General features: G+C 62.6%; 2 protein-coding genes across 3 annotated transcripts; both read left to right on the top strand.

Moving 5' to 3' along the window:
- Positions 1–196: 196 nt before the first annotated feature.
- On the top strand, positions 197–6307 carry GDI1 (GDP dissociation inhibitor 1). The gene is made up of 11 exons (XM_059050617.2): positions 197–549; positions 1738–1845; positions 1998–2097; positions 2240–2374; positions 2828–3026; positions 3285–3416; positions 3969–4068; positions 4400–4571; positions 4864–5008; positions 5133–5187; positions 5278–6307. The coding sequence occupies exons 1-11, from the start codon at positions 505–507 to the stop codon at positions 5428–5430; spliced, it is 1344 nt and encodes a 447-aa protein (XP_058906600.1). The 5' UTR covers positions 197–504; the 3' UTR covers positions 5431–6307.
- Positions 6308–6971: 664 nt separating this feature from the next.
- FAM50A (family with sequence similarity 50 member A) lies at positions 6972–13305 on the top strand. Of its 2 annotated transcripts, none has more exons than XM_059049890.2 (13): positions 6972–7204; positions 8427–8511; positions 8608–8707; positions 8975–9120; positions 11108–11184; positions 11285–11351; positions 11508–11569; positions 11807–11883; positions 12097–12151; positions 12343–12391; positions 12484–12554; positions 12650–12760; positions 12871–13305. In XM_059049890.2, exons 1-13 carry the CDS (start codon positions 7094–7096, stop codon positions 12877–12879), a joined length of 1020 nt encoding a protein of 339 aa, XP_058905873.1. In that variant the 5' UTR covers positions 6972–7093; the 3' UTR covers positions 12880–13305. The 2 variants fall into 2 exon arrangements, with proteins under 2 accessions (XP_058905873.1, XP_066879055.1); XM_067022954.1 differs by having other exon boundaries at positions 6980–7204; positions 12351–12391.
- Positions 13306–15333: the final 2028 nt, after the last annotated feature.

Genomic DNA, 15333 nt, shown 5'->3' with positions numbered 1-15333 from the left:
GAAAGGGGTGGAGACGGCCGCGACAATGGCCGCCCCCACGTCCCTAGGGGGCCGCCTCGGGCTGCCGCAGCGGCGCGCACCCAACCCGCGGGGCCGCGCTGAGCTTCCCGGGGGGCGGGGCGCGTGCGGCTCCCGCGCACGGATCCCTCGCGGACCTCAGCACCGGCTGCCGGGCCGCCCCGCCCGCCCCGCCCCGCCCCGCCCCGCCGCTCTCCCCTCAGGGCCGTTGGCGAGCGGGCGCTGCCCGCAGAGCTGCGCTGGTGCTGCGGCCCGGGCCCCAGCAACCCTCACGGGAGACAACCCGGGGAGGCGGTGGCGCCGGTCGGCGCGGCGGGGGCGGGGAGGGGCCGGGACTCTTTGACGCGGCGGAGGGGTCGGGCTACGGCCGAAGCGCCGCCATCTTTGGTCCAGTGCGGCGGCGGCGGCAGCGGCGGCGACGGCGGCGGCGGCGGTGAAGGAGGAGGAGGAGGAGGAGCCGACGGGCGCTGACACTGAGGCCTGACCATGGACGAGGAATATGATGTGATCGTGCTGGGGACCGGCCTCACCGTAAGTGCGGCCTCTGGCGTCCGGGGCTCCACATCGCCCTCTCCTCCCTGGGATGCTGCGGCCCTCGGCCCCATCCTCCCATCATTGCCATCGCGGCGCTGCCGCCCCCGGCGTCCGTGTCCCCGAAAAGACAGCCCTATGCCCATCCCCCCCGACGTTGCTTCTACCCACTGCCATGGCCCATCTCCAAGAAGCGGCCCCTCTTCTGGCCGCCCCCCCTCCAACTCCCCGGGCCGCGACCCCTGGCCCCTCCCGTCCTCCCTATTCCGGCCGGCAGGGCCGGAAAACGCACCCCCGCTCGTCCCGATGTCTCCCGTTGCTCCCTGACCCCGCCCACCCGGCCCCCACCCAAGGCCAGCCCAGCATCACCTACCATCTTGCGCTAATTCTGGTGGGGATGTAGTAGTACAAGGACCGCCGGTCGGGTCGGGGGACCTCGCCAGGATGGGCCCTCATCCCGCCTCCCCGGGTTCTTATGGGGCCCGGGGACCCATGGAATGTTCCAGAAGGAGCAGCAGTGGGGGCAGTGACCACATTCCCGTTACCCCACCCCGGTTTCCCGTGGAGACCTCAGGCTGAGTCGTATTTGCAGCCTTTGTCCTTGGGCTGGTGACAGTGACTGGTGAGGGTGTTTACCCTCCCCCAAACCCCCTCGGACTGCTGCCTTGAGAGATGCATCCCCTGCAGTCGGGCGCAGAAGCCCCTCCCGTGGCTGGGAAGGCTCACGGTCAGGGGCTCCTCTTTGAGGAAAGAGCAGCCCAGGGTGGGGCCTGGGATTTCAGTACCATGCTAACTAAGCCTTTCTTCGCTTCCCTTTTGGGTCCCTTTGGCTGTGCAGCTAGGTCTTCCCTGTGGTTCATTGTGTTTTCTCTGCTTTTCTGTGGGGCTCTACGTACGTAGATGGTTTTCTTGGTATCTGGGTTGCTTGAAGACTGTGCGTGTGTCTGCTGGATACTCTCTTTCTTGTTCACCTTCTTGCCCAGCAAGGTTATGAAAGGAAACCGTGGTCAAATGAAGCACCACCCCCAATTTTAGGCAAGGCGACCAGCCACGGATGGAAGGAGCTGTCCGTTGGGGCACAGTCCTTCCAGCTTTGCTCTCCTCTCGGGGTTGGGGTGGGGAATACATCAGGGCTGCTGGTGGGAATGTGGGCAGGTAGGAGTGCAATGAACGTCGCCCCTCGCCCAGGAATGTATCCTGTCGGGTATCATGTCCGTGAATGGGAAGAAGGTGCTGCATATGGACCGGAACCCCTACTATGGGGGCGAGAGCTCCTCCATCACCCCCCTGGAGGAGGTAGGGTGCTTGGGGCCCAGGCCCATCCCCTGTTAACCTCTCACGTGGGGTGCAGAACGAAGCAGCTCCCCAGGTTTTCTGGGTGGGGGGTGGGGGCGGGACGGGGTGGGTGCTCCTTGAGGTGCATCTCTGTCTCTCTCTCCTGCCTGCAGCTGTATAAGCGTTTTCAATTGCTGGAGGGGCCCCCTGAGACAATGGGCCGAGGCCGAGACTGGAACGTTGACTTGATCCCCAAATTCCTCATGGCCAACGGTGAGGGAGACGAAGGAGGTATTATGGGGGGTGATTAGGATGACCAGAGGAGAGTCAGACTCCAGAGAATGGCAGCCAGACCAGCTAGAGCTTCTGGAGTGAGCCACGCTGACTCTGTTGCCTTGCCCACACCACCCCGCAGGGCAGCTAGTGAAGATGCTACTATATACAGAGGTGACACGCTATCTGGACTTCAAGGTGGTGGAGGGCAGCTTTGTCTACAAGGGGGGCAAGATCTACAAAGTACCGTCCACCGAGACCGAAGCCTTGGCTTCTAGTGAGTGTGGGTCCCCTGAGCCAGGGAATCGTGGGGGGGGGCAGCTGTCCAGAGCAGGGCGCCCCTTGCCCAAGGTCACGTTCCTCACGCTGTACCAGAAGCCCCTTGCTCTGTCGTCCCTCTGTGTCCTGGGCCATGCCTCCCACTGGTTGCCAGGAGGGGAGTTTGCGTGCGGAAGGGATGTGGAGTCCTTGACAGGGGCTCCACCTGATTAGTGAAACATCCCCAAGTGTCGGAGCCGGGAGGGCCCTCGGAGCCTGTCCAGCCTGACTCGTTCTTCGTATGTATGGGGAAACTGAGGCCAAGAAGCACCGAGGGGTTAATCTGAGGTCACACGGGGGTCAGCAAGGGAACTCAGCTGGGAGCTAGGGTGCCCGCTTGCTCTGCCTGCTTGGTGGGATGGAGAGTTTCATCGTCTGTGGTGCAATGATTGTTTTCATGTTGCCCGCGCAGATCTGATGGGCATGTTTGAGAAACGGCGCTTCCGCAAGTTCCTGGTGTTTGTGGCAAACTTTGATGAGAATGACTCCAAGACCTTCGAGGGCGTCGACCCCCAGAACACGAGCATGCGTGACGTCTACCGGAAGTTTGACTTGGGCCAGGATGTCATCGACTTCACTGGCCACGCCCTGGCGCTCTACCGCACCGATGAGTGAGGGAAACTGGCATGGCAGACCGCCCCTCGTCCAGCCCGCGCCCTGCCCTCCCTGCTCCTGCTGCTGTCCTCGGGGCCCACGCCTCCCGTGCTCAGCCTCGTGCTCGCTTGCCTGTCGCCTTTTCTGTCCCTTCCCTACATATGACCTGTGGTCTTGTCCAGGCCATTGAGGGTGGTGGGAAGGCTGGCCTGGTGCCTGGGTGGGGTGAACTGGGGGTCCTGCTGTTGGAGCCTCTTCTGACCCCATCCCCCCAGCTACCTGGACCAGCCCTGTCTTGAGACCATCAACCGCATCAAGTTGTACAGCGAGTCCCTGGCCCGGTATGGCAAGAGCCCGTATCTGTACCCACTCTATGGCCTTGGCGAGCTGCCCCAGGGCTTTGCGAGGTAAGGGCGTGGCTTCGGTCGCTTGGCGGTCCCGAGAGGGACTGAGGCCAACGGTGGAGACGGCCCCCTTGGGCATCTGCACAGCAGTTTGTACTTCCCCACTGTGGTCCTAGCTCGTTTCACACCATCCTTGGGTGATGGCGCCACAGTGGGGTACTGACGTGCAGAGCTGAAGGACCACAAGTGGGGGCTTGCTTGGCTCCTGGCCTGAGTCAGGCAGTGCTAGGGCTGGGCACGGGGTCTGGAAACCTCGAGTCGGATTCTCCAGAGCCCTTCGTTCTGTTGCCCAGAACATTTCCGTGAGGAGCCACCCTCACGCTAGCCCTTCGCAGAACATTCTGGTGTTAAGCTCCGGAGAGGAAGGAGCACTCCGGGTTCAGCCCTGAGTTTGTGGCAGTGACAGAGTCGGGAAGCACCGCCAGGTCTCCCGAGCTCTGCCTGCCTGGGGCCGCCCTCTCCGCACCCTCGTGCTGGCAGGGGCAGGTGGTGCAATAGCGCTGGTCCCCATTTGTCCTGGGAGGGCGCCCTCACCCATCACTCTCCCCACCACAGGTTGAGTGCCATCTACGGGGGGACCTACATGCTGAACAAACCCGTGGATGATATCATCATGGAGAACGGCAAGGTGGTGGGCGTGAAGTCCGAGGGAGAGGTGAGCCGTCCCCGCCGCGTGGGCCCGCTGCTCGGGGCAACCTTCGCCCTCCTTAGCGGCGCTCTTCCCAGCGGCCCTGGCTCTGCTGGGTCTGCTGCTGCTCGGCTCTGAGGGCCTCAGGCTGGGGACCGGGGCTCCAGAAGAAGACTGCGTAGCCGATCCTGTTGGCAGACATCCGCGTGTCAGGGCCCCCTCCCCGAGGTGCAGGAGGAAGCTGCACGTTGTGGGAGTGTCCCGTCTGCCGGAGCTGCCAGCCCTCGTCACGAGTCCAGGCCCTGAAACCCCGAGGGGTGTGATTAGATCGGGACAAGGCCTTTTGGTGCTTTCATAGGTGGCCCGCTGCAAGCAGCTGATCTGTGACCCCAGCTACGTTCCAGACCGCGTGCGGAAGGCTGGCCAGGTTATCCGTATCATCTGTATCCTCAGCCACCCCATCAAGAACACCAACGATGCCAACTCCTGCCAAATCATCATCCCCCAGAACCAGGTCAACAGGAAGTCGGGTAGGCCAAGCCCCATGGGACTTCCTCCAGTGTGTTCTGTTTGGTGTGGCGCATGCCTCTCCCCCTCAGCCTGGGGGCTGGCTCTCTGCCAGATCCCTCCTGGAAGAACAGGGACCCACACTGCAGTCCCCATGACCTGAGGTTCTAGGGATTGGCTGGCTTGGCCTCTTCTCCTCTGTGAGGGTGGCAGCTTGGATGCTGCCTGCTCTGCAGGGCTGGGGGAGGGCGGGCCGGCCGAAATTGAGCTTGGCCCCCCGCCTGCCCGCGTTAACCAAGCCTTTCCTGCGGGCAGACATCTACGTGTGCATGATCTCCTACGCGCACAACGTGGCCGCGCAGGGCAAGTACATTGCCATCGCCAGCACCACGGTGGAGACCGCAGAGCCCGAAAAGGAGGTTGAGCCGGCCCTGGAGCTGCTGGAGCCCATTGACCAGAAGTGAGGGGCTGGGGGGCTGGGGCTGAAGCTGGGGGGAGGAAGGGAGCCAAGGAGCTGGGGGTGGGCATCAGGGAGGGCAAGGCTGGTTGTGAGACCTGACTCGTCCCTTGCATCTGCCCGTCAGGTTTGTGGCCATCAGTGACTTGTATGAGCCCATCGACGATGGTTCCGAGAGCCAGGTAAGCAGCCTGTCCCGGCCCCGGCTCCTGGCTGCCCGCCCAGGGCCCCTGCCCAACTCACCTTGGCCCCCGGGCGCTGGCTGTTTCCAGGTGTTCTGTTCCTGCTCCTATGATGCCACCACACACTTTGAGACAACCTGCAACGACATCAAAGACATCTACAAGCGCATGGCAGGCTCCGCTTTCGATTTTGAGAACATGAAGCGCAAACAGAACGATGTCTTTGGAGAAGCTGACCAGTGATTGCCGGCCCCTGGTGCCCTCTGCCCCAGCCTGAGCCTGTTCTCCTCAAGGGCTGGGGAGATGGGCGTGGCTGGGCACCCCCGTTTCCAGCATCCTCTGCTTCCCCCACCACATTCCTGTCACCCACCTCATTGATTCACTGACCAAATCCTTAACCTTAGTGATGGTTTGGGAGATGGGGGCGGGGGGTGGGGTGGGGTTGGTTAGTATCCTCTTTCTTGGCCCTTCCTTATCCTGGGAGAAGGGGGTTCCTGTCCTTGTGTGTGTCTCCCACCCCCACCCCTAATTCTTCTGCTCTATTCGGGAGGAACATGGAGGAAAAGCTGACTTCTGCCCCCACCGCTCTTACCCCTGCTCTAGTGGCCTTTGGAGATGCCCCTGCCTCCCCCCACCAGCTCTTGTGTGTTGGAGAGAAGGGGCCCTCCCAGCACAAAGTTGCAGTCCTTTCCCTACCCCACCCCCGTAATTTATTCTAATTTATTAACTTCGGCCCACCCTGTGTGAGAAGGGAGCACTGTACCCGCAGCCTCACGGTGCGGCCTGGGGCTGTGGAGCAGCTACCCTGGCCTGGCCTTCCTAACCCTGGCGACCCTGGTGCAGCCTAGGAAGGAAGAGGGCTTGGGTGTGGCCCCATTGGAGGTTGATTTGGTTTTTGTTTTTTGTCTTTGTGTCTGCTGGTACTTGCTGAGAGAGAAAAGACATGCGAGCAAAGCAGAAAGGGGTGGGAAAATGGATCGAAACCCTGCGTGCCCTGCCCTATTCCTTCCCCTTAGTGGTGGGAAACCCTTATCTTGCAAAGTGAATGTGTCCCCTTCCCCAGCCTCTAGTGTATTTCACAGAAAACAAAACCTCCCAATAAAATTGTGTTGAAACCTGAGCCCAGATCGTTAATTTTATTTCCCCAAAGCTGCATCTGGGGCGGGGCCTTGGCTCCTTGGCTCCCTGGGCTGTCCTGCTCTCCTACCCAGGCTTGGGACTGCGTGTGGCTTAGCTTTGCTCCTGATGGCTATAAGAGGTGACTTTCTTCATCAGGAAATCGCAGAGCCCCTGAACTGAAAGGGCCTATACAGAGGAAACAGGTCACATCACCCTGCCCAAGGGGTCAGTGTGAGAGGAATCGGGGGAGAGGGGTCTGGCCTGGGGTGGGGGCTGAAGTGGAGGAAGCAGAAGCGCAGGCCCAGCCTCATGGCCTGGGGAAACGCGGGACTGGGGCCCAGTCTTGGGAGGGGAGTCAAAGCCAAGGAAGCAGGGGGAACCAGGGCGCCCTCAGGCAGGGAGGCAGCGAGGGGATTGGGGGTATCTGCCCTCAGACTGGGATCAACATCGAGGAAGTGAAGGGCCCGGGGGCACAGCCTTAGGGTCAACAGAGGGAAGCAGGACTGGGGACCCAGCCTCGTACCGGCGGTTATTGTTGAGGAACTGCTGGGGAACCTACAAGGAGACGGACCGGCGTCCAGCTTCCGGCGGCCGGCGGGGCGGGGCCGCTAGTGGGGCGGGGCGGCGCGGCGCGGCGCGGCGCGCTGTCACGTGCCGGGGGCGGGGCGCGGTGGCAGCGAGTGCCCCGGTAGCCGACGTCACGGCGCTGGGGTCAGTTGAACAGCCGCCTGCACAGCCGCCGCGGCCCCTGAGACTCTGCTGGACCGCTGTAGCTGTTGCCGCCGCCATGGCTCAGTACAAGGGTGCCGCGAGCGAGGCGGGCCGCGCCATGCACCTGATGAAGAAGCGGGAGAAGCAGCGCGAGCAGATGGAGCAGATGAAGCAGAGGATCGCTGAGGTGCGGGTCGGGCCGGGGCGCCTCGGCGCAGGCGCGCGGCCCGCCGCCGGTGCTCTGCTCCCGCCGCCCAGGGTCGCGCGGGGCCCGGGGAGCGGGAGCAGAGCGCGGGCGGCGAGTGGGGGTGGGACCCTTCCGCAAGGGGCGGAAATGAGCCGGCGACAGTCTGTTCATCTGTAAACTGGGCGCAGAAGGCTGAGAGGAGATAGGTTGTGACAAGCCTCCAGCAGGAAGGAGCCACACTCAGTGACTACATTTTTGGCATTGGGGCGACCCTCGAGAGCACAGAGCATTCTTTCTCTGGCCCTTCAGCCCTGAGAGGCCCAGATCCAATGGATATCAGGAAGGGTGGGCCCCAGCCAATCCACTGGACTCATTCTGGAGCCCATTTCACGGGACAAAGGCAGGCAGGAAGGTGTGGGGTGCTCGCGGTTCACTAAGGGCTTCAGTGAGTGGCCAGTGGCCGTGGGCCGTCAGGAAGGAAGGAGCCCTCCACTTAGGCCTTTGGGGGAGACTCGGTGGAAGAGCAGGGGCTCACTCGGCGCAAAGGGGAGAGCAGGCCTTAGGTACTGTGGCAGCCAGGCCCAAGGAAGTGGCTGTTTGCTGAGGCCCGGTGCTGCCTCGGTTTCCACTTGAGCCCCAGCCCCACTGTCTCAGTGCGAACTCAGCGGCGGGACGGAGGTACATTTCTCCGCTGGCCACCTCCTGTGGAGGCTGCTGGCCAGGGAGGGACCTACTTGGTACCAAGTGGCATGGGACTGGGCTGGAGTGAGGAGGCCTCGTGGGAAGCTGTGGCAGCATCTGGGGCCAGGAGGGAGCAACATTGCTCGGTGAGGGACTAGGCCGCCGGCCACTCTCTGCTCTCTCCTGTCACTCCTTGCCTTGGGTCTCCAGAGCTTCAGCTCAAGAGCTGGGCATGAAGGACACCAACGGCAGGGAGGGCCCACAGCTCCAGAGCACTGAGTGAGCTCTGGTTCCCAGCGGGACCTGTGGAGGGGCCGGAGCAGCGCGGATGGTGCGGGGAAACAACCCCACTTGGTTCCCTCGGCACTGGAAGAGCCTCTCACAGCCCCGTGGAACCTTCCATCAGTCAAGGGAAGGGGACATGGCTTCCCCAAGGTCACATCATAGTGAGTCTAGGGACACACCTGGGACTAGAAGCCAGGTCCCCACTTGCACGGCGGGGTGGCAGGTGGCCCTCACTGCTGTTTTCCCTCCCGGACAGGAGAACATAATGAAATCCAACATTGACAAGAAGTTCTCTGCGCACTACGATGCCGTGGAGGCGGAGCTCAAGTCCAGCACCGTGGGTGAGCCAAGCGCTCGTGTCCGCACCCCCGGGCTGAGGCCAGCTGCATGGCTGAGTCTGGGTGACCGTCTCTCCCCCGCGCCTCCTCACCTCACAGGTCTTGTGACCCTGAACGACATGAAGGCCAAGCAGGAGGCCCTGGTGAAGGAGCGGGAGAAGCAGCTAGCCAAGAAGGAGCAGTCGAAGGAGCTGCAGCTGTGCGTCGTCTCCCCGCAGCCCGCGGCCTTCCCCTCCGGATGGAGCTCGTGCTTGTGGGCGGGTCGGGCTGGTCCCGCACGTGGAAGGGGAGGGGGACCCTTTGGCATCATCAAAGCCCTGCCCCTGAGCTTGAAGTGCCCCGGGCCAGTAGGAGTCCTCTGGGCCTGTGCTGAGTGGGGCCCGCACTCGAGCGCACAGGCGGCTCTGGGTTGGGGAAGGGGCCTCGGGGGTGGGGATACGCATGACGGCCACCCATGCCTTGGCAGGAAGCTGGAGAAGCTGAGAGAGAAGGAGCGCAAGAAAGAGGCCAAGCGGAAGATCTCCAGCCTGTCCTTCACCCTGGAGGAGGAAGATGAGGCGGGCGAGGAGGAGGAGGAGGCGACCGTGGACGAGGAGGAGCTGGAGAGGGGAGGTGGGGGCAGGCTGGGGACGGGGAGGGCTCCCGCCGGCAGAGCTCTGTCCTGCCTTCTGGCTCTCGTGAAGAAGCGCTTCTACCAACAGCCTTGACTGCCCGCCGCATTCGGGGTCCCGGACCTCACAAGTTGGGCCAGGAGGGAAAGGGCCAAATCTTCACCATGGCAAAGTTGAGTGGGGGGCTCGCTTTCGTTGGCCGACTGAGTGGGAGCCAGCTGTGTGGTCCCTGGGCAGGTGTGTGGGGCTTGTGTGGCTGGGCGCCAGACTTAATTCTGCTTGAATAATTTCAGTGTCGATTGACCCAACCGCAGAAACGAAGCCCAAGGGAACAAGGGGCCACAGGAACGGCCCAGGAAGGCTGAGGCCACCGTGGGGCCCCTGTGTGCTGGGTACCCGCTCGCGGCTGGGCCAGGGCCGAGGCAGACGGACAGAAGCTGGGCACCGTCCCTGTCCTGGTGGGGGACACACAGGGAAGCGTGCATCTCGCTGGGGCCAAGGGAGGGGGGGGAATTGAGTTGGGCCTTCAGGGTGAGGGGAATGTCATTAGCACCCAGAGAGAGGCGGGTGGGGCAGCGTGTAGAGTCAAGAGGTGAGCATGCCCAGAAGCAGAGTGGGCAGAGGTGGGCACATTTGAGGAGCGGGGAGGATGCAGTGCGGGCTTGGGCTGGGTTAGAAAGTGTGATGGCCGGGATGTGGTGGCCTGGCATGGGTGTTGGGGGACCGAGGCAGGGGATGGCACTGGGACAGCTTTGGGGGCAGCGGCCGGTGCTGTCAGGAGGAAGAGCCTGCCAGCTTCCCGGGGGGGACGCCCCAGGGGTAGTCTCACTACTATTTAGTGACAGTAACGATCTAGTGATATTTGGCGTCTAAAATATTCCCACGGGCAGGTCAGCTGCGTTTGGCGTGAACTGCGCATCTGTATGGCAGAGGCCGCCTTTGGGACAGCACGGGTCTCGGGGGGAGGCTTTCAACCTCTCTGTGTGTCACTGGGGCTTTGTGGGTGCTTCCCTCCCCCTGGAGGTTTGGTTTCAGGGGCCCGGCCGTGGGTAGCTGGTGTGGAATTTTTGTAACTTGTCCAGGCGCTGGAACCTCTGCCTTGGAGTATGGGCTTGTCTTCTAGGTCAGCGGTTCCCAAAGAGTGCTCCAGGGACCCCTGGGGGTCTCCGAGACCCTTTCAAGAGGTCTGCGAGGTCAAAACCGTTTTCATAATTGTGTTAAGATGTCCTTGGCCTCTTGCACTCTTGTTCTTTCATGAGCGTGCAGTGGATTTTTCCAGAGGTCACGTGACATGGCATGACGTCCTCCCTCCGACAGCTGATAGAATGCATGCTTTCACGTTCTCGAGCCTTTGGCACTTCCCAGACTTAATTTCCAATTTTGTGACTGTCAATGGTTACAACCCCTGGGGAGAAGAGCTCCCTGGGGTCCTTGGTGACACAATTGTAAGAGTGTCCAGGGTGCCGAGACCAGCAAGTGGAAGAATCACTGTTCTCGTTCCTTTGTGCCCTAATTGGGGAAAGTGAGTCGCAGAGTCCAAGATGGCGGGCCTGGCCTGAGCCCATGTGGGGCCTCTCCTTCCCTCCTCCCTGCGGGTTCTGATAGTAGCAACCATGGGACTTTGGGCTTCAGCTTCGTCTCCTGGTAAAAAGGAATGTCATAACGTTTTGAGGCTGTCGTGAAGAGTGCATGAGACGTCACATGTGTCCCTGAGGTGCTCCAGGCCACAGCTGACAGGGCAACAATTAGGTACCAGCCTCCTGTTCAGCTGCTGGCAGCAGAGACCGAGGTGAAGGCCCCTTGGCAAGGGCGCCTTTCATAAAGGTTTCCGGAGGTGCTGTGAAGAGGGCCGTGTGTCCCGGCGAGGCCAGTCCAAGAAGCCTCCAAGGAGGTTGCATTTGAGCTGAGGCCTCGGTGACAAAGGTCTGGGCTGCCCTGGAGGCAAGGGCTGTTGTGCCGCTGACCCTCGTGTTTTCCTTCTGCTCCAGAGATCACCACAAAGAAGAGGAAACTGGGGAAGAACCCAGATGTGGACACGAGCTTCTTGCCTGACCGAGACCGGGAGGTAAAGGCGGCCTGACCCTGACCCTGGCAGAGGCTTTTGCTCAGGAAGTGGGGCCCTATGTGCCCCCCGGGCCTCCCTCCTTTGCCTCTTTCTCTTCCAGGAGGAGGAGAATCGGCTCCGGGAGGAGCTACGGCAGGAGTGGGAAGCCAAGCAGGAGAAGATCAAGAGTGAGGGCTCCTGGAGTAGGACGCAGGCGGCCCGGGGCTGGGAGCCACACCCTCTCTCCTGCCGGGGCTGCTCTGGGCAGTGCCCCGAGCCCCAGGGAGCCGGCCGGGAGTGGGGACACCGGGGTCTGGAGGCCAAGCGGCAATTCTGTTTTGTAGGCGAGGAGATCGAGATCACCTTCAGTTACTGGGATGGCTCAGGGCACCGGCGCACAGTCAAGGTGACGCTGCGGGGCCTGCGCCCCGTGCCCCTCGCCCCTCGGGCCCAGCCTCCTTTGGCCTCGGTGGGAAGGAGCTGTTAATCCCGACAGAGCCCTCAGGCCCCCTGGTGTGGTGGCCCCTGGGGGTTCGAGGGGGAGCAGGGAGGAGGGTTCCGGGCTACCGTCCTCCCTTCCCAACTCCTCGGTTGCTTTCCCCGCACGGTTTCCCTCTCGCCTCTTCTCGGGTCACTCACACAGATGAAAAAGGGCAACACGATGCAGCAGTTCCTGCAGAAGGCCCTCGAGATCCTGCGCAAGGACTTCAGTGAGCTCAGGTGGGGCCGCGCACACCGCAGTCTGCAGCCACAGCCCTGGCGCTCGGGACCCCAGGTGGCAGCTGCTGCTCGCGGCACGCTGCGCGCGCTGCGCTCCTGAGAAGGGGGCCGGGCTCCCTTTCCCATCCCCCTCCCAGCACCGCGGGCCTCCGCCTCCTGGCTCTAGTGCCCCGGTGTCCTTGGCCACCTGCTTCCTGCTCCTTTCTCCCTCAGGTCGGCGGGGGTGGAGCAGCTCATGTACATCAAGGAGGACCTAATCATACCCCACGTGAGTCCCTTCTCTGTCCCCACGGCCCCAGGCGGGGCCGCGGGGAGGGTCTCAGGCTGCGGGACACCCGGGGGCTTCGAGGGGGGCCCCGCCTGCCCTGGGTCTTCGGCTCAGGTGGGCAGGGCTGGAGCCCGGCTCGCAGGCGGCCGCGATGGCTCAGCTGCCGTCGCTTTCCTGCCCTCTGCTCCTAGCACCACAGCTTCTACGACTTCATCGTCACCAAGGCGCGAGGGAAGAGCGGTGAGTGCGCCTGGCCCCACCCCCCGGCCACTTGCCCGTGTCACAGGGCGGCAGCTGAGGGGGCCTGGCCTCTTGTCTCCTTGTCCCTGCAGGGCCCCTCTTCAATTTCGACGTTCACGACGATGTGCGGCTGCTCAGCGACGCCACCGTGGAGAAGGACGAGGTACGGTGGGCGGGGGCGCCGCGCGGGTAACGAGGGGTCCGGCCACGTGGCCCTGGGTCCTGAGCCGCGGCGCCCGGCCCTCCTGCCGTCCTCAGTCGCACGCGGGCAAGGTGGTGCTGCGGAGCTGGTACGAGAAGAACAAGCACATCTTCCCCGCCAGCCGCTGGGAGCCCTACGACCCTGAGAAGAAGTGGGACAAGTACACGGTACAGGAGCCCTCGAGCGCTGGGTGGGAGCTGGCCTGGCTGCCCGGCGGGAGACCCGCCCGGCCCTGCTCAGCTCGCCTTTCCTTCTCTGTCCCCTCGTCCTGCACCAGATCCGGTGATGTGGCAGCAGCACGGCCCCAGCTCCTCCGGCTCCCTGCGGCCCCAGGATTCCGGGCGCCCGGCTCCCCGCTGCCGAGACGTGACGGGGCCTGCTCAGCCCCGGCCCCGGCACTGTTGTTTACCACCTTTTTCTTTGACGACAAAGAGATACACGCGTTAGAGCTGGAGCACCTGTGGTGCGTTTTATTTTAAAGATTTTTTTTTTATTGAGCTAAAATTCACATAACATAAAATTCACCGCTGTGGCCATTTGAAAGTGTACCGTCCAGAGGTACTTGGTACGTTCGTAGTGTTCTGAATCACCCCGAAAGGAGACCCCACGTCCATTGGCAGCCACCCCCCAGCCCCTCGCACCCGCTGGTTTACTTTCTGTGTGTATGGCTTTGCCTGTTCTGGAAGTTTCACATAAATGGAATTATACAGTATCTCTGCTCTCTGTGTCTTGCAAGAAAGTGTGTGTTTGGCAGGGGTGGGAGGGTGGAAGGGCTATTTGGGATGCACTGGGGCCTCGGCAGGCCCAGTTTGTCCCCCACCGCAGCACCTACATGGGTAGGAAGGGCCCTCCTCCCCATGCTTCCCGCCCAAGACTTTGGGCTCCTTTGTGTCTCCTAGCTGTGCCCCTTCCATAAGGGCTATGGCTGTCCTATGGCTCCCAGCCACCCTGTATGCCTGTCACAGCATCTCTCCCCAATCCGGACACGGGAAGGCCCTACAGATGCCCTGTACTCACTGCCTGCCCACCTCACCCACGGCCGGCTCTGCTCGGGCTGTCACGGCCCCAAGCGGGGAGCTTGTCTTGGGGGTGTGTGCTCCTGCGTTCCGCCCCGCCTTGGCAGCCAGCTCCGGGAGGCTGAGGAAGGTAAGCTCGCCACCCCTGCTCCCCCCTCATTCCCCTTGCCTGAGACGTGGCAGAGGGGACAGGGGACAGACCCCAGCGGGCAGGGAGCATCTCAGCTCTGGGTCCGGCCCCACCTCCCTGGCCAGTGTGCAGATCTGACGGTGGTGGTGGGCTTTGCCCGGTGCACAGGCTCTTGTGCCTTCCTCCTCTGTGGCAGGGCCCTCTCTCCTGTTCAGCCGCGGCCTGCGGAGGCCCGTCTGGCAACTAGGAGCTGTCACTTGGGCTTCCTTACCCTGTGTCTGGGGCGGGGCCATCCAGGGTCACTTGGAGGAGGGAGGAGGGTAGAATAGGCCTGGGCACCTGGGGCTCAGCAGGGAGGGGTGGGCAGGCCTGACCCTAAGTCCTGGATGCAGGGAACAACCCTGAGGAAGTCATGTGGCTTTCTGTTGGGTTCCGGGAACCCTGGGGAGGGGATCCTCTGGCCTGCACCAACCCCCTCCTGCCCCCTTTGAGAAGCCACCAGAAGAGGAGGCTCCCTCTCCCTCAGCCAGCTCACCCAGGGCTGCATGATTTGAGGGACTTGCCTTTGGCCTGGCAGCTTCTGGAAAACAAGCCCCTTGAGGCCCAATCTTGTGTCCCGTCAGGGAAGGAGCTGGTTTTTAGAAACAGCCCTAAGTTGCTGGGAAGTCAGGCTGGGAAGAAGGGAGACATCTGGGGTCAGGGTCAAGGGGGCAGGGAGACTGTCGGGGGGGAGACCCCCTTCCCTGTGGCCATTGGAGGGGTGGAAAAGACACCATGGTTGGCGGGGCCCAAGGGAGGAGCCCCTTATCCTAAGAAAGGGCTGCTGTGGCAGGGACAGCAGCTTTCTGCTTGGCAGTCTTGGGCTCCCTACTTCCTGCCTGGAGGCCAGTGCAGGCCAGTGCAGGCCAGCACTCCTGCCAGGACGGTCACTGTCGTGCTGGGGGCCCTCTCCTCGGACCTTGAACTCATGTGAGTGTGGAGTGTAGGGGAGAGGGCCGGGGGCCGCAGAGGAAAGTTGGGGGCTGCTGGGACAGGCATTATCTGATGCTCTAGAACTACACGAGGTCACCGAGGCCAGTGAGTGGTCACCAAGGTTTCTGGGGACTAGTGTTTGCCGGGGGTGGGCTAGGTGGTGAGAAGAGCAGGTATGGCGACACAGGCAGGCAGGCTGGAGGTGAGTGGGTTGGAAGGGAGGGAAGGAGAGAGGGGAAGGTGAGGAAGGGAGGAAAGGTCAGAGAGGCAGTGCCAGGAATGAGCGGGAGCGGCAGGGGCCAGCTCTTCACCCTCCGGGTCCAGCTGCCCCAACAAAGCATCCGCGTTTGTCGCTTAACAATACATCCCCCAGTAGCCTACGTGTCTCTCCGGATCTATGCACACAGAGCCTCCTCCGTTTTAAATCTTTTTAAAACTTTTTGGCCGAGCCATGTGGCCTGCGGGATCTTAGTTCCCCAGCCAGGGATGGAACCCGTGCCCCTGCAGTGGAAGTGCCAAGTCCTAACCACTGGACCGCCAGGGAGGGCATAATTAATTTTCCAGACAGTGGCGGACTCCCCGCCCCCCAGGCCCCTCCCATTTTGCAGCACCACCACCAGGT

This window comes from Kogia breviceps, chromosome X, assembly GCF_026419965.1.
Source record: "Kogia breviceps isolate mKogBre1 chromosome X, mKogBre1 haplotype 1, whole genome shotgun sequence".
Lineage (NCBI taxonomy): Eukaryota > Metazoa > Chordata > Mammalia > Artiodactyla > Physeteridae > Kogia > Kogia breviceps.
This window is presented reverse-complemented; position numbering and strand designations above follow the sequence as displayed.